The sequence below is a fragment of the Pipistrellus kuhlii genome, unplaced genomic scaffold (assembly GCF_014108245.1).
Source record: "Pipistrellus kuhlii isolate mPipKuh1 unplaced genomic scaffold, mPipKuh1.p scaffold_m20_p_3, whole genome shotgun sequence".
Classification (NCBI taxonomy): Eukaryota; Metazoa; Chordata; class Mammalia; order Chiroptera; family Vespertilionidae; genus Pipistrellus; species Pipistrellus kuhlii.
Genome location: NW_023425529.1, coordinates 60,185,653 through 60,209,561, shown reverse-complemented (window position 1 = coordinate 60,209,561; position 23,909 = coordinate 60,185,653). Strand labels below are relative to the sequence as shown.

The window sequence follows — 23,909 nt, the reverse complement described above, 5'->3', positions numbered from 1 at the left end:
GGACTTCCTTTCGCTGCTCCCCCGGGGTTCCGCCTTACAGCCCAGCTCCCTCTGGGTGAGCCTGGGTTCCCGGGGTCTGGCCTAGAACTGGGGTTCAGAGCAGTCAGAACTGGGGCCCAGCACAGTCGGAGCTTTTATCTCCTTCCCGCTAGGGAATGCCAGCCAGGCCCTCAGCTGCCCCTCCTCTCCAGCTCCGTCCTCTCCGCGCGCCGCGTGTTTCCGTACCTTAGGCTTTTACAGCTCCTCCGCTCTTTCTTCTGGTTTTCTCCTTGCTTCTCGTTGTAGAATTTCCAGTCAGTTGACTTTCCTGTAGTTCTGGGTAATGTCCATTTTATATTTTAGTTGTATTTTATTGAAATTGTTGTGTGCGGCTGCGGCTAGGTGTTTACCTGTGCAGCCATCTTGGATTCTCTCCTAGTCAGCTCATTCTAAAAGGGCTTTAGGAGAAGAGGGCATGGAACAGTGAGGGCATGAATAAACAAATGGAGTATTTTTTCCCCAGTAGCCTTGAGGACAGGGATCATGTCCGTTTAGCTCAGTCTAGTTTGGTCAATGTCTCTTAGTGAATGTTAAGATAGTATGTTTTGAATTAAAGTACTAAGTAATATTTTAATCAGACAAAAATTAAGAAAAATCACATCTTATATCCCTTTTTATTAGAATAATGCTTTGATAATAGTAACAACAAAGCAAACTTTTTGTTAGCCTCAAATTATTGTCAGGGTAGACAGAATTTTTAGTATATCTGGTTTAGATTGCATAACCAGTATTTAAAACAGTGCAAATAAACTATAGTGGATGCTTAGATATAAGTTAAGTAACAAAATTATAATGATCATTCGTCTTCCAGGCTTTACATATTTTTATTTACAATTTGCTTTAATTTAGGGAGAAGAACTTCTACAGAAGTATCTCAGGGGGGGTTAACTTAGAGGAATAACTTCCACTGAAATGTTCATGTACATTTTTTAGAAATAATAGGCATGATACTAATGTCCTTGGAAAAAAGGTTTTAATATCAACATACTCAGAATACAATTTCTGTGTGAATACAATATATAATTTTAAAATATAAATTATAAAATCATTAATTTTAGAAAGTTTCCAAACTGTGTACCAAAAGAAACGCATATTCTGGCATAAAATTGAACAATTTTCTCTATATTATACCCAAATTAAAGTTTACCCGTATTCTAACATTGAGAAATGAGATGACCAACATTAAAAAGTCTAACCAGAAAAAAGTCAATGATGATTTCATAGACTATTTTATATATTATTTTATATTAGTTTTTTTGGATACATGACTTGTTCTCTTTTAATAACATGATTTACATATTTAACAGAGGGTTATAATGGGGTGGGCAAATGGAAGACTTGAAGGCTGAAGACTAATGTTCAATCTAGAACTTCCTACATTCTATCCCTTGTGCCAGTTTGCACACTGTAAATGTCTGAATGAATAAATAAGTTACATCACACTGATTTCTTCAGCTGTAAATTGGAGGTGATACAACGTATCACACAGAATATTTGTAAAGAACAACCAAGAGAACTAATGGGTACCATAGTGCTTTGTTAACTTTTAAGTCTCTGAGCTAAAATATTTTTAAAGATCTGAGTTAGTAGGGTTTGTTATTTTGTAAAACCATCAAATAAACTCCTTGGCTTTGATGTAGTATTTTATTTAGTTATATTTCCTATTAACAAATATACCATTAACAACAAATTTGTTCAATGTTCATTTTAAAGGGAAAAATATCTTACAACTCATTTAAAAAACACCATGTAATCCAGGTCAACATTAGTGTCCTTTTACTTCCTTTGGTTAAGTTTCAAGAAATATCTTTGTTTCAAAAGAAAATTATTTCATTATAAGAAGGTCTGAAGTTTATATTCTCATTAAATTCCAGTTTACCAAAGCACTTCACATATATGTCCTTTATAGCATTTATCATATTATATAATTTTTTTTTAATTTCAGGAGACTTTGAGCAACTTAAGGGTAAAAAATCTAATCAGATTAATCTCATTTTTAAAAAAGCATTTTATTTATTTTTAAAATGTTTTTATTTATTTATTTTTTTTTTAGAGGGAGAAGAAGAGGGAGAGTTAGAAACATCAATTATAATAGATTGACTGATTCCTGCATACCACCACCACTGGGGATCAAGCCTGCAACCTGGGCATGTGCCTTGACTGGGAATCAAACTGGTGACTTCTTGGAGCAAGGAATGACATTCAAGCAGCTGAGCCACACCAGCCAGGCAAAATCCATCTTTATATCAAGTTACTATAGCATTTGGCTGGTTCTGTTTTTTTTTGTTTTGTTTTTTTTAAACATATTTTTATTTATTTCAGAGAGGGAATGAGAGGGAGAGGTAGAAACATCAATGATGAGAGAGAATAATTGATCAGATGCCTCCTGCCCGCCCCACAGTGGGGATCAAAACCACAGCTCAGCCATGTGCCCTGACCAGAAATCGAACCTTGATTTCCTAGTTCATAGACTGAGGTTCAATTTCTGAGCCATACCTGCAAGGCTTGGCTGGTTTTTTTCTAAAGGTTATGCCTAAGTAGACATAGAATGAATGAACAGAGGATATTTAATAACTCTTAAATGAATGAACAGAGGATATTATAACTCTTTTTCCTCTGCTTCATTCAGAGAATGAATGAAGCAGAGGAAAAAGAGTTATTATAATTCTGATTAGTTTTATATATGGACAAAATGATAAGAAGTTTATCAATAAACTAAAAATAGGATTTTAAGTATCTTTTTAGATTTTATTTTATGAATAAGGCTATTTTTAAGGTAGACAGATGTTAATGAAAGAATCTGATGCACAGTGTTTGGAACATGTTATCAGGAGGACAGTGACATGAAAATTACATAGGGAAAACAAAAAATTTTTTCACTTTAAAATTACTCAGTGGTAGTTGTCTCAAATAATAATGAATGGAAATTGCTGAAAGCTTGTTGTATTTAATAATGTTCTATTTTTGTGATTTTTAAAATGTTATATTAAGATAGCAAGATGATATTGTAAATGGGAATCAGCCTACATTAGTGTTTTGTATTGGGGAGGGGTAGTGAACTACATGAGAATCTGTATTTGGAAAGCATAGTTTATGTTTAAATGATTATTTATCTAACTTATTTTGGGGTATAAAGTAGATATGGTCAATAAGTGTTTGCTGATGATTATGACTAGGTATTGGTAAAAAGATAATTTGAAACCATATTAGAAAAAAGAACATGGAGCTAAATCTAATATTTAAGATAAAATGATGAACAAGGTTTATAATATAGAGTGAAGCAAAAGTAGGTTTACAGTTGTTCATATGGAAAATAATATAATAATTAATAAATAAGAACAAATTCTGCTTCATGTACTCACAACTGTGAACCTACTTTTGCCCCACCCTGTATACACAAAAGGATTTTCATAAATATTTGTTGTAAGTGCCTTACAATTAAAAGAGACTTTCCTATCCTTGCCTTTGTGAAATCTAGTTACTTGGGAGGCATTCCTTATTAAAAGAGGGTGCCAATAGTATGAAAAGACTTTTGCTAGGATCCAAGCAAAACAGCAGTGTAAGCCCTGGCTGGGTAGCTCAGTTGGTTCAATCCCTGGTCAGGGTACATACAATAATCAACCAATGAATGCATAAATAAGTGGAACAACAAATCAACGGCTCTCTCTCTCGCACACACATCAATAAAATAAAAGAACCACCACCCAGCAATTTAAACAGCTGGGGGGAAAAGTATTTGTGTTTTTTTTTGTTTTTTTTTTTAAATCAAGTAGCATTTACTTTATAGGAAAGTTTTATAGTAACTTATGATTAGGTGTATGTTACTTTCATATGGTGGTGTCAGAAAGCTTGAATCAGGATTAAATAACTTCATGATACATTAATAATTTTTGCTGGATTTGATCAAAACTATTAGAAGGAACGTGTTCTTCATAAACATTTATTTGGTGAAGTAAGGCAAACTCTTTAATTGTTCAAGTGGCGACTATAAGAATAGTTCTGACATTCTATTTTGTAAAATAATTAGCACTTGCATAGCTTTATTCACAGACATGTGTTTTTGTAGGGAAGTACATTTTATTTCCCTTTTGCAGAATGGTTGTTCTCTTCTACTCTTACTAAGAAAGGAGATAAAAAGCAAGCTGATGTGTAAGAAAAACTGATTCCATTTTAAGTTATAAGCTGTAGAGATATAATAAGTACTGTTTTATGATTGTAGATTTATGGGGGGAGGGAAAGCTTAAAAGTTTTGGTATCAACATACATGAAGGCAGAGGGAGATTTCTAACAGGGAACTGGTAGCATATTTGCTTATTAATGCATCAATTTTGAAATTAAAAAATTTTTAAGTAAAAGAGTAGTATACAGTTATCTTTTTATTATAGGTAAAAGTTAGATCCTGATCTCTGCATTATTTCACAACATATTTTCTTAGAAAGTTAATATAACCAGCTACCAGTTTTTATGGTACTAGTCTGAGGTACTGGAGTCCTTACTAGCTTGGATGACTCAAGGGTACTTCATATTTAAAAATATTTTCAAAATGTTTTACAATCCATTTTAAAAGATAATATTCTTATGAGGGAGATTTTGATTAGCTCACTTATACTATTAAAAAGATATAGAAAGTTTAAATAAGAGAACTTGCCCTGCAACTCAGGCTTTTTTTCTGTAAAGTTTCCAAATCACAGTGTCAGTAATAATTTAATTAATACAAACCCCAGCAGTTTTAAAGTCATATTTAATATTGGTTAACTCCTACTTACCTTACTTAGAATGTAATGTCTCAACTTTGGTACACAAAAACATTTTTTCTAGTATAAATTGAACACATAAGTGTTATAGAGTGTTCTTGAAAAGTTGTTTAAAAAAGCAAAAACACATCTTGCAAAACTTACTAGCAAATTTTTAATGTATGTAATTCTCATGTAAGGCACTTCCATGCTTTTTCAAATAGGTTTCATAAAGTTTTCTATTTTTGTAATCAACTCTTCATAAGTTATACAGTAAGAATGTTACTTCAAGTAAAACTTTATTACATACCCAATTTTGGCATTATTTCCTTAAATATCTTTACCTTTGAATAGAATAAATTATGGGCATCAAGACCGATGCAAGCTAATCTTCCTTTTTTCTTTTTGTGTGCAGGCTAATCTTAAATAAAAGCACTCTTGATCAGGTTTATATTCAGAGAATTGGTAATGTTTTATCTTGTTGGTCTTGTTTAAGAATCTTGAAATCCTCCAAAGGAAGACTGCGTAAGGCAGTTGGTAAAATGTGTTCGGATGTGCCTTTAGGTAATATGTTATTTGCTTCTAGATTCTTCACCAAGCAAGTGGTTTTGATCCATCTTTGAGTTGCTCTGCGTTCTTTTTGTAGGCAAGTTTTCATTTTCCTTCTTAAACTTGCTATTTCTTTTTCCAGTTTAATTATCCTCTTTTTTGCCTCCATAGGATTCCTAAAGGCATAACTGTGTTCAAGTAGCACTTGTTGACTATTAATGTTTGATTTTAAATTAGATGGTCCAGTTGGAGTACAACTGTTACTTTTCTTCAGAAGATTCCGTGACTTGAGTTTCTGCACCAAATAAATTAGAGGGTTGTACATAAGTTATGCACTATCACAAATAAATTTTGTCCAATTTAAAGAGTATTTAAATTTCCCTTTTAAAAACTGACTTTAAAAGATAGCAAACATCACCAACCCATCTCATGTAATCATAGTTCTTCAAGTGGTTGAATTAACTTGAGTCACCTATTTCTTCTTGTTTTCCCTCTCCAGAGAGATACTAACATTGGTTTGGAAACAGACAATGGACTTCCAAGGTCTTTACAAATTATTATGATTTTATGGAGACTATAAATATCTTTTGTAATTGTCTAAGGCCAATATAATATATTTAAATATTTATGTGATGTAAATATCTAAATCCTGGGTAAATATTATTTGTTCAATTAATATTATTTGTTCAATTAATATTATTTGTAGGTAAATATTATTTGTTCAATTAATATTTCAGACCTTGGATCCTACTTAATAAAAACATATTCCCAAGTATCAAGCCCCTGAATAGATTTAGTACTTACTGTTTAGTTATAGCTCCCATTCAAGGATTTAAAATGTGGGCAGAAATTTTTGCCCAAATCAGAAACCTGAGGAACCTTTTTTCTTTTATTACTTTCATTCAGTTGGTCATAAAGTCCTATTAATCCTACATACTATATATCTCTATCATGAATCATCTCCTCTAGCATTCTTTTTAAAAATTATTATCAAATCTATTGGTTAACATGATCATATAGGTTTCAGATGTGGGATTCTATGTTACAAGATCTGTATATTGCACCACGTACCCACCACCCAAAGTCAAATCTTCTCCTTTCACCATATATTAGGTCCCCTTTTCCCCACCCGCCTCTTTAGCATTTAAAAAATATATATATTTTATTGATTTTTTAGAGAGGAAGAGAGAGGGATAGAGAGTTAGAAACATCGATGAGAGAGAATCATTGATCAGCTGCCTCCTGCACACACCCCACTAAGGATGTGCCCGCAACCAAGGCACATGCCCCTGATTAGAATAGAACCCGGCACCCTTCAGTCTGCAGACCGATGCTCTATCCACCGAACCAAACCGGTCAGGGCCTCTTTAGCATTCTTAATGCTACTTCCATCAGGCCTATATTATATCTAGCTTAAATATGTCATTACCTACCATAGATTTTATATGGGTACAAAAATCAAAAATGGTTGGAACAGCATCCATTTTAAGTCGTCGAGTTTGTCCTGTTAGGTCAAAACAGGAGGCTTCAAAGTGCTTTGAACAAAGAAAAGTGTGTTTTCCTGGCACAAAATTTTTGCGCCTAACCAGGCGAACCCATTCTTTTCTTCTTTTAGGATCCAAAGGAAACCTTAAAAAAAGAAAAAAAAAAGAAAAGGCAACTCAAATTCCAACTATCACAGTTCTCGTTGCACCTAAATGGTTAAAACATTTTTTTAAAAAAATGTATTTTTATTGATTTTTTTTACAGAGAGAAAGGGAGAGGAATAGAGAGTTAGAAACATTGATGAGAGAGAAACATCGATCAGCTGCCTCCTACTGGGGATGTGCCCGCAACCAAGGTACATGCCCTTGACCAGAATCGGACCTGGAACCTTTCAGTCCACAGGCTGACGCTCTATCCACTGAGCCAAACCGGTTTTGGCTAAAACAAATTTTAAGTGGTGATGTCTTCGGCTTGGCTGCTGTGGCTCAGAGGTTGAGTGTTAACCCATGAACTAAGAGGTCCCCGGTTTGATTCCTGATCAGGGCACATGCCTACGTTGAGGGCTCAATCTTCAGTAGGGGGTGAGCAGGAGGCAACTGATCAATGTTTCTCTCTCATTGATGTTTCCATCTCTATATCCCTCTCCCTAAAACCAGTAAAAAACATTTTAAAGTGTCTTTAATTTACACAAAAAAATGTTATATTTCCAATATCCAGACACTGTCACAGAAACCAATTCATGCTAATTTTTATAAGTTGTAAAAAATTAATAAAAGCTGACTTGAATGGTTTTATTTTTCAGGGTTTTAAAAAGAAATCTTTCATCCTACTCCAGTCCTTAACTTGGGCAGTAAAAAGAAACAAGACTACAGTAGCTCTCCATTGGTTAGAACATCGTCCTAATACACCTAGGTTACTGGATCCATTTCCAGTCAGGGCACAAGAATCAACCAATGAATGCAGAAATAAGTGGAACAACAAATCAAGCCCCCCCCCCCCTCCTTTTCCTCTCTCTGTAAAAAGCAAATAAACAAACAACAACAAAAAACCCTAAACTAGATCAAGCTTATGTAGAGCTGTAGAAAGAGGAGAACTTTACATTGTACAGATCTGCTGCTGATATACTAGTACATGGTCAAGATAAATGAAATTAATGCTTGGGTTGTAGGCTCGATCCCCAGTAGGGGATGTGCAGGAAACAGCTGATGAATGATTCTCATCACTGATGTTTCTATCCCTCTCTCTCTGAAATCAATAAAACTATATTTAAAAAAAGATAAATCAAATTATCTATAGATTAAATTTTATCAAGGAAAGCCTAAATAGATTCTGGTATTCCTCTGTGTTCCTTCATTCTGACACTGTTTTGTTTGAAATAAAAGTAGACTATAAATTTCCTGAGGACAGGAATCACTGTATCTTTTTTTATCTCTATCTTTTTGTTTTGTTAACCCTCACCCAAGGAAATTTTTTCCATTCATTTTTAAAATGTTTTTATGGACTTTAGAAACAGGGAAAGGGAGAGAGAGTTTGAAACATCCATGATGAGAATTGATTGCCTGCTTCCTGCACGCACCCCCTTCTGGGAATAGAGCCCACACCTGGGTATGTGCCCTGAACAGGATTCAAACCCTGATCTGGGATTTATGGATTGCTGCTCAACCACTGAGCCACATCAGCTGGACCCAGTGAGAGAGGATGGAAGGGAGGGAGGAAAGAGAATGGGGGAGAGAGAGAAAGAAACATCAATGTGAGACACATTAATTGGTCTTCAGAATGCGCTCTGACCTGGGCAAAGAATCAAACCTGCAATCCAGGTATGTGCGCTTGGACTGGGAATCCAACTGGAGACCTTTTGGTGCTCAGGGCCTGGGCGGGTGCTCTCATCACTAAGCAAGCAGGGCTAGGGCTTATCTCTTTAACACTTAGTACAGTTGCCTTGAGTGAGGACTCAACAAATATCTGCTTAGTTAAAATGAGACAGAATATGTAAATTAATAACTCACTGTATAACTTCCATGTAAACAGCATACAGTTTTTAAAAAATGAATGCTATGTAGTACAGTAGAAATCATAATAATTACAAAAAGTAAAATGCTGCTGACAAGCCCAGCAGGAATGTTTTTCTTGTCATATTTATTTCAAATATACTAATGTGTACCCAGTTAAGGAAGAGAAAAATATAAGGGACTGTCAAAATTAGTGTTAGCTGTGTTGACTGATTTGGAAACATAACCATCAACATTCACATGTAACAACTTCGAGTTCAACTCTTCTTTAGTTTGATTACCTAATGAACTGCGTAGTGTTTAAAAAGAATCATTCATGTTAGACGATCATGTGGCTCCCTAACCGTCGCTTCACTAGGTAACAGCTTTGGCTATTATCAGACATCCTGTTTGCTTAAATGACCAGCATTGAGGACACAAAGAGATGAAAGCCCAAATTTACTGATAAATACTTTCCAGTCTCCTGTCCCCTCAACTCCGAACATACTCTGATCTGAAGATATTAGCATTTATTTGTCACTCTACAGTTCACATTTTCATAAATGTAAGTTTTTTCCTATTTCATTAGAAACTCCCAATTAATTTATTTACTCTGCATACCCCTCACCTTTTAGTAAAATGTATTCTCACTTCAAAGATCTCCGTTCCAATATTTAATGGTTTGGAAATATTTCCTGTGCCCTGAGCTTAAAAATCAAGCTTTAGTTTATAAACACTAAACTTATGAACTTCTTCTTGTTGGGGGCCTCAATAAAGATTCAGAACATATAAAATAAGTACTATCATTGGGTTATCATTTGTACAAGACTATTCAGAAATATGAAGGCTGTCTTTAACCCCTTTTTAGCTTTTTAAAAATGAGCTCCCTAATTATATAATCAATACCTCCAACAGAACCTTAACCAAATTTTATTTCCATCTTTTAAGGCTCCATTAAGGAATATCATCTTCCTAAAGAAGTTTTCATGATCAGAAGACAAGGTTAGATGTTTCTATTGTATATGATAAAAAATTAATACTACTGTATTCTAATTGCTTGATTTTCTATCTCCACCACTCTATCACGTTTTTCCTGGTTAGAACTGTTTTTCACTAGTTTATCATGTTAAGCACTCAGTGAGCTTTTCTGAGTGAATCAATGAACTAATGGAGCTAGCTTAACATTACTAAATAATCTTTAGTTATGTGTTTAAATAGAATAATAACCAACAAATTTATTGATTTCAGAGAGGAAGGGAGAGGGAAAGATGATGAGAATCATTACTTCCTGCACACCTCCCACTGGGGCTGAGCCTGCAACCTGGGCATGTGCCCTGACTGGGAATCGAATCGTGACCTCCTGTTTCATAAGTCAACACTCAACCACTGAGCCATGCTGGCTGGGCTAATCAACAATTTTATATTTGATTTTTCCATAATCATATTTTGCATGTGTTAGATTTTTCTTAGTATGTTCAAAGAGGGTAGATATAGCCCATAGTTGAATTTAAATAATAAATCATCCTGTAAGTATTTTAAAAATAACACAGTGGTAACAGATGGATATATGTTTGTCTACACCATAATAAAACTAAGCTTTCAGAAACATTAGATGTTTGGGAAAAAAATCACTCAGTATTTTAAGCAATGCTATTTGACTTGGGTCTTTTTTTTTTTTTTTTCCTAAGTTGCATGTTTTTTTGTTGTTTGTTTTTTAATATATATTTTATTGATTTTGTACAGAGAGGAAGGGAGAGAGATAGAGAGTTAGAAACATCGATGAGAGAGAGTCATCGATCAGCTGCCTCTTGCACAACCCCTACTGGGGATATGCCCGCAACCAAGGTACATGCCCTTGACCGAAATCGAACCCGGGACCTTTCAGTCCCCAAGCCGACGCTCTATCCATTGAGCCAAACCAGTTTCGGCTGACTTGGGTCTTTAATAAATGGCTGAATTCCCTTATATTCCAAGAAATGCCCTAGGAACTGTGCCAAGTGGTAAATAAAACTGACCTACTTTTATGGTATCTACCTTCTATTAAGGTCATACTGTTAATGGGGAGGATAGAGAATTGAACAGCTTGGTGCAATAGAAAAGAATGCCTGAGAACTGTTGTCTCTCAAGTCAAATCAGGGTGTCAATCCTGGTTACTTTACATAACAACTAGGTAACTTTAGGCAAGTTATGCAACCTTTTTAGTCTTTAGTTTTATTGTCTATAAGGTATCATTTTAATGATATCTAGTGTGGTTCTAGGGCACATGTGTCAAACACAAGGCCCGCGGGCCAAATCCGTCCCGCCAGGCCTTGCAATGTGGCCCGCACCGCGCTGTCATCACTGCACTCCGTTGCGTTTCCATCACAATGACAGTTTATGACTGTTCAGTAAACCATTCGGCCCGCGATTTAGGCTGGATTTTAGATTTTGGCCCCTTCTCTGATTGAGTTCGACACCCCTATTCTAGGGATTAAATGAGACAGTTTATGATAAATACTAGATAAATGTTATTTGTTATTATAAAAGTAATTACTGTATTTTTCGGACCATAAGACGCTCCGGACCATAAGACGCACCAGTTTTTAGAGAAGGGAAATGAAGAAAAAAAGATTCTGAAACAAATAGTGTCCTAAAATATTTTATGTGCATTAAAACCCAACATCACAGTCATAAACACATGTAATCAACCCTGTAAAGTAAACAGCAGCATTTAGAACCATTTTAGAGCCGGGCAAGCACACAGAGACCACACAGAGCCGGGCAAGTAAAAAAACTTTTTTTTTAAAGTATATGTGTAGGCTATATTTGGACCATAAGACGCAGGGACTTTTTCCCCCCACTTCTGGGGGAAAAAAAGTGCGTCTTATGGTCCGAAAAATACGGTACAAGTGTCTTGGGTGTTCTAAAAAAGGTTAAGTACAAGGTTGAATGGAACCATAAAACTGGAAGAGCTAATCTATCAGGAGGCTTTAGGATAGTGGGAATTAGCTAGAGGAATTAGGGTGGGATTAGTAGAGTGTTATTACATGAAATGATGCCAGAGAACTTTCTAAGTTAAAGAGTAATTTTGAACTTTATCCAAAATGGCATCGGCAAGCTACTATAAGTCACAATTTAGAGCTGATTAAAAAAAATGTGTGGCTTTTTTTTTTTTTTTTTTTTTTTTTTTTTTACTGATTTCAGGAGAGGGAGGGAGAAACATCAATGAGAACCATCAATTGGCTACCTCCTGCATGGCTCGTACTGGGAATGGAGGCACGTGCTCCGACAGGGAATTGATCAGGAATTGAATCGGTGGACCTCCCAGTGCATGGGATGGTGCTCAATTGATTGAGCCATACAGAGCTGGGGGCATTATCTTATTCTTAAATTAAAACTATGTATGTCTGTTATATCTATATGGTATAAATGCTATATAGAGTAGTGTGGTACTGCACATCTCTTCCCAACATTATGATTAGTGATGTCAGGTTGGTAGTTTGAAACCAGATAATGTAGGGAGCATTTATATTATAGAATTAGGGCAAATACCATGAATCAGGGCTTTCCCCCTTCCTTGGAGATTCTGTTGTTAAACATTTAGGAACACATCACTGATTACAGAAGTTAGGAGTACATGAATGGAAGCAGTGAACCAGTTAAGAGGCTGCTGTAATCGAGTCAAAAGGGAATGGTAGGAAGTTAAGAAAGGATGGCCTTCCGATTTCTGTGTAGTAAATGATGTTTTCATTTACTGAGAAAAGGCATGTGGGAAATGGAATAGGTTTGAGGAAAGGGCAAATTCTTTAATACAGTTTTGATATAAATCTGAAGAACTGGAGAGGCCAGGGGAATACTGAGACACTTGGACTATATATAGGTCTAGAACTCAATGGGATTTGGACTGGAGATAATTTGGGAAGCATCACCAAGTAAATATTAACAGACCACAGCAACAGTTGACATTTTTTTTTTTTTAACAAAGAGAGGGGCTGGCAGGGAAGATAGACTACAGAAGTAATTGAAAAGCACAAAATTAGTGTCAAATAATTCAAGAGTAGAGAGTATTTCAAGGAGGAAATGATCAGATGCCATGACAAAGGAATACAGTAGTGACAGCTTATGCAATTTCAGAAAATTACTTGTGAGACTTAGTCCTGAGTTGGCAGAGATAAGAAAAAATGAAGATAGTTAAGTTCAGGCAACATAAGTTGTATATGGGAATAAAAGAAATCTATCAATGTCTTAGGAGTTAGTTCATAGTGTGTGTTTATAAAATAGAAATGTATTTTTATTATTTTAAAAATAAATATATTTTATTGATTTTTTTTTTACAGAAAGGAAGGGAAAGGGATAGAGAGTTAGAAACACCGATAAGAGAGAAACATCGATCAACTGGCTCCTGCACATCCCCCTGGGGATGCGCCGGCAACCAAGGTACATGTCCTTGACCGGAATTGAACCTGGGACCATTCAGTCCGCAGGCTGACACTCTATCCATTGAACCAAACAGGTTTCGGCGAAATGTATTTTTATTGTTATTTTATGACCTACATTTTTGGGTTACACATGAAAATGTTAATTTTTAAGAAGCAAATAATCAAACATGGAAAGGAAGTATGCATGCTACTGTACACTATGTATCTCTTAAACATTCAATATTATTGGTCCTAGACTCCTTCCTATCTCTCATCTTCCAAATCAAATACAGTAGTTTCTCCTCAAATATTTCTCAAATCTGTCCACTTCTTTCCATCCTTACTGTGAGTACTACTCTAGGCCTCTGGGTGGACTCCCCCTTGTTTTAAGGCAGGCTCCTGTTTTTTCTCTTATCAACTCTCACCTCTCCTATTCTAGTGTTGGTTGTGACAGCAAAGAAATACATTGTGTAGTTCAGTTGACACTGTAGTGTGGATTTCCTTGTGAAAGAAACAGTGGGTAAGTAAACATTCTTTAAACAAGCTTCTTTCTCATTGAATTTCTCTCTGGGTGATACTCAACCAGCACTTTCAATAACACTATTCTCCACATTTCAGCTAAAGGACTTTTTAATATGCACATTTAACCATGCCATTTTTAAAAAGCCTTCCATGGCTTCTCAAGTACTAATGGATAAAATAGAAAAATCCTTAAAGGGGCATACAAGACTATGTTACCATTTGGTCTCATTTGAAATTTCACATCCTTTGAGAAGTGTTCTTTGACTTTACTAGGCTAAGTTAATTCTCCCTGAATGTCTTTTCTGCAATTATATTTGTCTTTTTTTTTTTATTTTTTTTATTATATTCTAAACTTCAAGAATATAAAAACTTCCTGGATCTCTAGCATGATGTCAGGCAAATAAGAACTTGGTACACATTTGATAGATGGACAAAACACTACATTTGATGAAGTAGTTGAAAACAGAAACATCACAAATATTTTTTTAAAGTGGAACTTTTTATTTATTTATTTACTTATTTGTTATATATGTAGGGCGTAATATCACAGGACGGTCCTGGTATCTTGCCACCTGTGAGAAGTAAGCCCAAGTTGCTGTTGGATGTGTTTCTTACAAGGGAGCCATTCTTCAGGCGCTCTACTCTCTCCACATCCATTAAAGTGGAACTTTTTTTTTTGTTTTTTAAATATATTTTATTGATTTTTTTTTACAGAGAGGAGGAGAGAGGGATAGAGAGCTAGAAACGTCGATGAGAGAGAAATATCGACCAGCTGCCTCCTGCACACCCCCTACCGGGGATGTGCCTGCAACCAATGTACATGCCCTTGATAGGAATCGAATCCAGGACCCTCAGTCCGCAGACCAACACTCTACCTACTGAGCCAAACCGGTTTCGGCGAAAGTGGAACTTTTAATAAGGGGGTACATTATGTCATGAGGTAGGGAAAAGGTCAAAGATATAATTTTCTACATCCTATGATTGTATTAAGTTGTGAGGTATATAAAATCAGAACTGTTTACACTTAATGCTTTTTAGTGCTCCTTTTCTTCAGTCACATGGCAGGCACTTGCAGAGAAGGTAAACATTTATTTACTCTATTTCATGTAGTGTTCAAAGTGCTTTCAAGAGTTCTGATTTGAGAGGACTGAAGAATTTTCATTGGCCCTACCTGGTTTGGCTCAGTGGATAGAGCCTCAGCCTGTGGACTGAAGGATCCTGGGTTCAATTCCAGTCAAGGGCACATGCCTGGGTTGCAGGCCTGATCCATAGTAAGGGGCGTGCAGGAGTTAGTCTATCAATGTTCTCTCTCATCATTGATGGTTCTTTCTCTCACACTCCCTTCTTCTCTAAAATCAATAAAAATACACGAAAAAAAACACATACAAAAAAAACTTCCTTCCAGCAAAGGAAGGCAGAACCTAGGTTCTTTTTATTACTCCTGGTAAGAACAGGAATCTTATCTTTTGCACTTTCATTAATATTGCCTAAGTCCATGATTATCATCAGTGATGACTCAATTTCTCTGCAGAGTTAGTGTACGGGACTATTAGAGAAATCTAAACGCTTCCCATGTCAATTTAGCTAGGAAGAATTTCCTGACTTTAACGGGAACACAGTAGACTTGAAGGCGATTGCCAACTTGAGCAGGAAGATTTCTTATGGAGTCATTAATGTCAAGACCAGTCTACTACGTGGGAGTAAAAGAGTAGAAAATTAAGGTATCCGGCTGTCACTTTTATAAGGAGTCATCCCCATACAAAACTTGGATTGCTTTTATAAAGCAAGTACATCTTCCCCCCAAGGGGAGAAGTATTGGACAGATTTGAGAAACACACAAAGGGGGGAAAAAAATACAATGCCTCCCTGCTACCCGCTAGGTAGCGAAGTTATCAGAATTAGCGGAATCCTCGTGTTCCTTCTGCACAAGCAAACGTTCAGTCTAACAGCTCGCGTTTCCTCTCTCCCCCCACTCCCCGCCCCGGTTACCTGTGGAAGCTGATGTTAATGTGCTTGTTGTAGGTGGTGGCGCAGCCCGCCGCGGCGCAATTGGTCGGCATTTCCCTTTCCCCCTCATTCGGCGCCGTCGTGAGCCAGTCCCGGGGCGCTGACTGCTGCGCTGGGCCGGCGAGGCAGGGGAGGCCCCCCGCGCAGAGCTCGGGGCGGGGTGGGCACAGGTGTGTGTGTGTGTGTGTGTGTGTGTGTGTGTGTGCGCGCGTGCGTGCGTGTGTGTGTGTGTGTGTGTGTGTGCGTCGGGGGGTAGGGAATCAGCCTTCCCTCTTTATGAATATGGCCGACTCGAGCCCGCAGAGCCGTCAGTCCCGCAGCGCCAGTCGCCTTCCTTTGCCTTCACCAACATGGCGGACACAACCCGGCCCCCTCCCTGGCCCCCAAAAGGGAGAGGGACTACTACTGCTTCTCTTTAGGAGATGTCTTGGGTGGGCAGGGGAGGGGGGGGGAGAAGGGGAGGAAGAGGTATACTATCCGCGTCCCGCCCCCCCTACTTCTAGGATACACTCTCGAGGCCGAGATGAAGAACAGACCCGCCCCTTCCAACACGCACCCAGATAATCCCAATCCCGTCCGAGGTGGGTGTGAGTTGTAGGCTGGAAGGACAAACCCCCTAAAGCCGGAAAGGAAAAACTACAAGTCCCACCGAGCATCGCGTGGTTCTTAATCGTTCTCGCGGGAACTGAGGGCCTTGTTTCCGGCCTTCCGTAGGAAGTGACGTCGTGGGCCGAGCCACTTTCCGACCTCCCTTTCTCGCGAGGCGGAAGAGCTCTATTCGCGAAGGAGCAAGGGGGCGCTAGGGTAGGGAACTGGGTTGCGACGGTCCGGCGAGAGAGCGCTGGGGTGCCGGGAGAAGTTGGGGAGCACAGCCCGCTAGGTGTCCGAGAAGGGCAAGGCCGCGCCGACCGGGTCCGTTAGGAAAGAAGGGGCCGAGGAGGAAGGTAATCGTCGGGCGGTTCCCCGGACGGAGGACTCGGGTGGTGTAGAAGGCGCTGGCTGCCCTCGGGATGGCGACCGCAGATCCTCCGGCCCCAGCCTCCAGCGGCCTGTCGCCCAAGGAAGAAGGGGAGCTGGAAGACGGGGAGATCAGCGATGACGACAATAGCCAGATACGGAGCCGGAGCAGCAGCAGCAGCAGCGGCTGCGGGCTGTTACCGTATCCGCGGCGGAGGCCTCCTCACCCGGCCCGGGGCGGCGGATCCGGCGGTGGCGGCGGCGGCGGCGGCGGCGGCTCCTCGTCGTCATCGTCCTCTTCGCAGCAGCAGCTGCAGCTGAGGAATTTCTCTCGCTCGCGGCACGCGGAGCGAGGCCACCTCAGGGGACACAGCAGCTACCGACCCAAAGAGTCGTTCCGCTCTCACCAGCCCTCCGTGCGGATGCCGTCGGGCCCGCTGTCCGAGGGCAGCCCCCGGCCGTCCTTCTGGGAACGGAGCCACCTCGCCCTGGACCGTTTCCGCTTTCGAGGCCGGCCTTACCGGGGCGGGAGTCGCTGGAGTCGGGGTCGTGGAGGGGGTGACCGAGGTGGCAAGCCGGGGGGCAGACCACCGCTGGGCGGAGGGCCGGGATCCGGATTCAACGGCGGCCAGAGCTGGCGGGAGCCCTCTCCACCTCGGAAGAGTTGTATCCTTAACGTGGCGGTCGGCCCTGGGTGTGTCCCCAAAGTTTCCCTCTAGCGTCATTGCTTAGGTCTGCGAGATGAGTAACTTCACGGAACCCGTCGAAGCCGCTTGTTTGTTACTTCAAGTAAGTTGTTCTTGGGTGATCCCCGTGTGTCATGCTGTATAGTGTTTTTAAAGATCGCTTTATTGGGTATATTGCTTTTTTTACCGTTACCGAGTCATTGTTTGGTGGGGCCAAGCTAGTATTGTAGAATCTAACAGTCTTAAAATCAGATTTGTAACAGTTCCTCAGAAGCCTACGTTTTATTAGCACTTGTCTTTGCTGGTACAGAAACTTTATACGTGAGGTTAACGTGAGACTGTTAGAGGGAGAGAAGAATATATAGACAATTTGAGGAATAGTGTTTTGTTTTGTTTTAAATCGTATTACACTTTGATATTATAAATTATGAAGTTTTATTCCGCATAATTTTACCGTTTTTGTTTGTGATTTTGTTTTTATCTTATTTGATTTGTTCTTATATATTGGTGTCCTTTAAAGTGGGGAGAAAAGACCATATACTATTATCTTCACCAACTATGCTAATTCAGAGGATTTAAATTCATGTATCTACTTGGAAAACTTTATTTCTTTAACTTATCTGTTTCTTACGTTTACTTTCTGGACATTTTATAATTCCTAGTGCTGACAGATCGGGTCAGAAAGGGAAGTATAAACTTAACAGTATTTTAATTTTAACATATGGGCAGCCATAGGGATGTATGGGAGGGTGGAGATGTGAAGCGGTTGAGAGACAAAATACCTGATTTTTGTTTCCTCTAACCTTATTCTTCGTTATCTTTAACATTCCCGAGTCTACACAATATTTATACTGAGTCACCTGAAATTTTGCTATTTTGTGATGGGTTGGTAGAACTATGTCTTGCTTATTCGATGATAATTACATAAAAGTAGTTTACTTGGCACCTTTACTATTGGTTGCAATTTCAATGGTATAATGATTTTGTTAGTATAATTATATATGAAACTTACATATAATGACATTTGTTTGGAAGGCACTCAACATTATTTTTATACTAGAGCCATATGGTCTTTTTTAGATTTCAAGATACAAAGGGGACAGGAAATGTAGGTTTAGGTAAATAGCTAGCTTTTGGTGCTAGTGACTTGTAAAAACTTATTTCGGCAACCAAAATTTGAGTTAGGAACATTCCAGGATTATTTCAGAGAAAATCATGTAGGTATTTAACTTTTAAAGCCAGAGAGGATGTTTTTCAAAAAAGTTAAAATCCCTGCCTGAGATATTTATTAACCAAGGATTGATTTGTTCATTGTCAATTCTGAATCTAAAAACAGAAAGGTATTTATGCTCATACTGGTATGTATTTTTTTAAAAAAATATATTTTATTGATTTTATACAGAGAGGAAGGGAGAGAGATATAGAGAGCTAGAAACATTGATGAGAGAGAGTCATCGATCAGCTGCCTCTTGCACACCCCCCACTGGGGATATGCCCACAACCAAGGTACATGCCCTTGACCGGAATCGAACCCGGGACCCCCCAGTCCCCAAGCCGACACCCTATCCATTGAGCCAAACCGGTCCCGGCTGGTATGTATTTTTTAAGAATAGAAAAAATGAAATGTGTAATTTTTGATGGAGAGAGTTAAATAATTAATTTAATGTAAAAAGTTCAAATTGAGGTGCATAGAAAGGGTTATGGGAACTCAAAAGTTTATTCTTAAATTATTCTGTAGAAAAGGGGTGATGAGTGGGTTTCCCTACCTCCTTCCTTTGCCTTCCTTCTGTCCACTCATTTAATATCAATTCGGCGTCTGCCTTATACCTTCATTAATTAAGTTCATATGTTTTTATTAATAAACAGGCATATGAAGTTGTAAAAAGTACAGGAAGATAACCAGTCTGATTTCTCTATTAACTTACTAGAAATGAGCTGTCTTGATGTTTTTGTTTTCACAGACACTGCATTTAAGAAAAGGATGCTTGTTTTGACCCTCTGCTAATTGCTTTTCTCGTGAAGTATCATTAATCTATTCTAGAGGTGATATTCTTTTAAGGCTTTGTGAAGAAAAACATAGTTCCCAGCTACTTTTTTATAACATGAGCAAACAAAATTTGTAATGTGAAATTTTATTTATTCAAATTTCTTTCTTTTTAAAAGAATTATCTTTATTGTTGAAAGTATTAGTTGACCAAGATTGTACTGAGTTTAATTCATATTTTCATTGTTGGTTATAATAATGACATTTCTATTTTACAATTTTTGCATTCAGAAAGAAAAATTTTGTGGCTCATTTCCATAATCCAGAAGTGAAGCAGCATGAATACAGATTTTTTTTTTTAACTTCTTTGTAATGATTAAGGTATGTTAGATGTAGCTTAAAAGAAGTAGAATAAACCAAATCCTATTGCAGTACTTACTGTCTTTTAAAAAATATTTCAGAATTGATGAGAGAGAGAGAGAGAGAGGGAGAGAGGGAGAGAGGGAGAAAAAGAAGTGGGAGAGAAACATCAGTGTGAGAGAAACATGATTCAGTTGCTTCCTGAACTCCCCCTACTGGAGATGGAGCTGGAAACCCAGGCATATATGTGCCCTGACTGGGAATGAAGCCCCGCACCTCTTGGTGCATGGGATGATGCCCAGCCAACTAAGCCACACCAGCCAGAGCCAGTACTTATTTTCATTCTTTATATATATATATATATTTTTTTTTTTAATATATTTTATGGAATTTTTACAGAGAGGAAGAGAGAGGGATAGAGAGTTAGAGACATCGATGAGAGAGAATCATCGACCAGCTGCCTCCTGCACACCTCCTACCAGGGATGTGCCCGCAACCAATGTTCATGCCCTTGACCGGAATCGAACCCGGACCTTTCAGTCCCCAAGCCGACGCTCTATCCATTGAGCCAAACCGGTTTCGGCTATTCTCATTCTTAATTGATTTGAGAGATGGGGAGAGGAAGAGAGGAACTTGATGTGACGGGAATCAAACTTGCTACCTTCCAGACTACGGATGATGTTCCAGTCAACTGAGCAACACTGGCCAGGGCATTCTCATTCATTCTAAATTTTTCTTAGTGATAGACAGTAGCATATGTCTCCTTTTGATGACTACAGTTTTAAACCTTCAAATCTGATGAGAGCTAAAATATTAGACCAGTGTCTCTCATTAGAAAGTCATTTTATTTTCTCCTGTAGTTATAAAGGTTGACAGGTAGCTTGTTTTTAAAACCAGGTTTCAGCTAGAAATTGCATCCTGGTCAGCTTAAAATTAAACACTTTAAGTGTTTGTTTTTAGCTGTCCTGCATAGACAGAAGTAGATTTCAGCTCTGCTGGGTAGTTCAGTTGGTTACTAAACTTTTGACATATGTGTACCACTTCTATAATTTTCATTACACTGAGTACCCCTCATACTCATGAGAACATAGAATTAGGCACAGCTAAGCACTGTGCAGTGCATATCCCTACCAAACTCCGGTGCAACGCGTACCCCCACCAAACTCAGTACAATCAGTACCCCTGGGGGTATGCATACCACACTTTGGGAAACACTGGGTTAGAGCATTGTCATCAATGCCAGCGTTATGGGTTAGATCAGAGGATATTTACCAAAACAGATTTTCAGTTGTAATTCTTGTTCAGTTTCTAAAATATTTGGTGTCGATTCCCACTCTTGAATTGGTCATTAGGGAAGTTTAAAGACTTTGCAAGTTGCTTGCCATATTAGTTATTAAACAGAGAAGAAACATTTGATAACTGTAATGCTATATTCTAGCCAATTCAAATGATCCATAAGTGACATTGTATTAAAATCACATTAAATACTTTTGCTAATTTGTAGGCTAGAAAAGAGAGGTGTAACAATTCTCGTGTATGAATTATTTTGAATAAAAATTATAGTTTGGAATTTTGTAGCTATTTCCAAGTAAGAAGTTATACTTTGTTTATCATTATGTTAGAGAAGAAAATAACTAAAATAATTGGTTTAGGTATCCTTATGTTTATGGGAAAGTATTTAGAAGATACTTTTTGAATACTATTTAAGAGTTTTATTTTTTATCATAGAACTGCCTTCATTGTCTTTGTTTATGCATGTGTTAGATGTTAGTATAGTTGATGAGCTCTAAGATTGTTATGTATTAGGTTTTTAAGCAAATGTTTCTTATTCATAAATCAGTCTTAATTGTCAGTGTTCATTTTTTATCTCTATTATTTAAAAATTGAGACATGAGAAGAAATTAATTAAAAAGAAGAAACTTTCTTCCTGATTATTTGAAGTGTAAATTAACCACATCTCTGACAAACCATTCAGTTTCTCCCCTCTTGCTTCAGAAAGGAATCTTAACATCAGCTCATTATGGGCTTTCCTGATACCTACAGAAAGAAGGATGTTATAACCCAACCAGATGGAATACCTGTGGATACTATTGGTAATAATTGATACCAGCGGTTTTGTAAGTGGACAATTTTATGGATATTTGTTAAATTTGAAATATGGGCACAGAATGAAGGTGGGTATTAGCAGCATATATATTAAAGTGGAATTTAGTAATTTAAAAATATCACTTCATCTTGAAAAAGGGAGACAACTCATCTATAACTTAATATGTTTTTGTTAAATTAACTGGAAAAATTTTTGGAAACTGGTTTCCTTAATATGCTGTTCAGCCAAATGTTTTGGAAGATCTCCATCAAGAAAAAATTATTCATCAAAAAGTGAAAACTGTGGGGAAGAAACTTTTGAAGATTTACTTTTGAAGTATAAGCAAATACAGTTGGAACTAGAATGTATCAATAAGGATGAAAAACTAGCTTTGAGTAGTAAAGAAGAGAATGTGCAGGAAGATCCAAAAACATTGAACTCTGAGGACCAAACAAGCACTGAAAATGTCAGTATTATAAAGGATTCAAGTAAAGAATTAGCTCCTGAGGAGAAAACACAGGTCAAAACTTTCCAGGCATTTGAATTAAAACCACTCAGGCAAAAACTGACTTTACCAGGAGATAAGAACCGGTTGAAAAAAGTTAAAGATGGAACAAAACAACTTTCCCTGAAATCTGACGCTACTGAATCCAGTCAAGGTAATGGAATTAAACATTTTAGTTAAGTATTTAGTTAAGAAATTCTTCTATTTCTAAAGGGGAATCATAACTACCTATTTTGGTGGCATGCTTCATTGATATGATTCTAATTATCTGTGCATTATTTTTGCACTTTTGACATAGACAGTCATATCATTGAATGATGGCATTTATTTCATTCTAATTTTTTTAAAACTTAATTTTTAGTATAAGTAAGAGTGGGCACCTTTGTTCCCAAACTTAAAGGGAATGCTTTTGCTATTTGCCATTAATTAAACATGTATAAATTTCTGTAGGTACTATCCCTTGTGGGGTAAAGGAAGTTGCTTTTTCCCTTTCCCCTATTGCTTGTTTGAGATTTTCAGCATGAAATGGATATTGAAACTTATCAAATCTTTTTTCTTAACTGTTATGAAGAGCATGCATCTAATATTTACTTAATTTATTAGTGTAGTGGATTATGTTAATAGATTTTGTAGTGTTAAACTACCCTTGTGTAGTTGAGATAATTCAGCTAGTTCATTGATATATCATTTTTATACATCATGGATTTGGTTTGTTAATTTTTCTTTTTAGAAATGTATCATTTATATAAAGTAAGATTTATCTTTTTTCATGTATGTAGTTTTTTGAATTCAGGCAGTTGGGTAACCACCATCCCCTCTCCCCCTTCAGTTAAGATGTGGAACAGTTCCATTAACCCCTCCCAATTTCTCCATGCCACCTTGTCAGTCCCTAAATTCCCAAACCCTAGCCCACTAGTAACTGCTGATCTCTTTACTGTCCTTATAGTTTTGTTTTTTCAAGAATGCCATGTAACCCTGGTTAGGTAGCTCAGTTGGTTGAAGTGTTGTCTCATATACCAAAGGTTGAGGGTTCAATTTCTAGCCAGGGTACACACCTACATGGCTTCTAGCTACTTTTACTCCACATAGTGTATTTGAGATTCATCCGTGTGGTTGTTGTGTATAATAGCAGTTTGTTATTTTTCATTGCTGAGTCTCCTATTGTATGGCTATGCTACAGTTTTGTTTTATCCGTTTACTAGTGAGGGGCATTTGAGTTCTTGCATTTCAGACACTTTAAAAGCTTCATAAATAAAGGTATGATAATGCTTTGTTTAGAATTTTTCATCTGGGTTCAAAGCCTTTAATTTTTTTTTTTTAAACATTTCATTGATTTTTTACAGAGAGGAAGGGAGAGAGAGAGAGAGAGAGAGAGAGAGAGAGCTAGAAACGTCGATGAGAGAGAAACATTGACCAGCTGCCTCTTGCACACCCCCCACCGGGGATGTGCCTGCAACCAATGTACATGCCCTTGACCGGAATCGAACCTGGGACCTTTCAGTATGCAGACCGACGCTCTACCACTGAGCCAAACCGGTTTCGGCAAAGCCTTTAATTTTTTACCTATCTTTTGCTTGCCCAGTCTTAGTATAAGGTTGTGATGCTCAAAAT

The 23,909-nt window shown here is 37.7% G+C and overlaps 2 protein-coding genes and 1 non-coding gene across 12 annotated transcripts in view; 1 reads left to right on the top strand and 2 right to left on the bottom strand.

The window, feature by feature from the left end:
- Positions 1-2,937: 2,937 nt before the first annotated feature.
- Positions 2,938-15,907, bottom strand: THAP2 (THAP domain containing 2). Its single transcript, XM_036458402.2, has 3 exons — positions 15,703-15,907; positions 6,755-6,950; positions 2,938-5,616 (listed from the first exon to the last, which is right to left on the bottom strand). Exons 1-3 carry the CDS (start codon positions 15,771-15,773, stop codon positions 5,227-5,229), a joined length of 657 nt encoding a protein of 218 aa, XP_036314295.1. The 5' UTR covers positions 15,774-15,907; the 3' UTR covers positions 2,938-5,226.
- LOC118731101 lies at positions 14,241-14,369 on the bottom strand. Its single transcript, XR_004991795.1, has one exon. It is a non-coding gene; the product is annotated as a small nucleolar RNA SNORA11 (small nucleolar RNA).
- A 273-nt stretch (positions 15,908-16,180) lies between the features above and the next one.
- ZFC3H1 (zinc finger C3H1-type containing) overlaps positions 16,181-23,909 on the top strand; it is a 63,703-nt gene continuing 55,974 nt past the window's right edge. For 4 of the 10 annotated variants that reach the window (XR_004991463.2, XM_036458398.2, XM_036458397.2 and 1 more), the window contains exons 1-2: positions 16,182-17,343; positions 22,039-22,452. Coding sequence is in view for 6 of the 10 variants with exons in the window: in XM_036458398.2 (XP_036314291.1) it covers positions 16,731-17,343; positions 22,039-22,452 (1,027 nt within the window). In the remaining 4 variants the exon portion in view is untranslated. Of the gene's footprint in view, positions 17,344-22,038; positions 22,453-23,909 lie in introns of those variants that run through there. The other 6 variants (XR_006742871.1, XR_004991464.2, XM_036458400.2 and 3 more) reach the window with 4 other exon arrangements.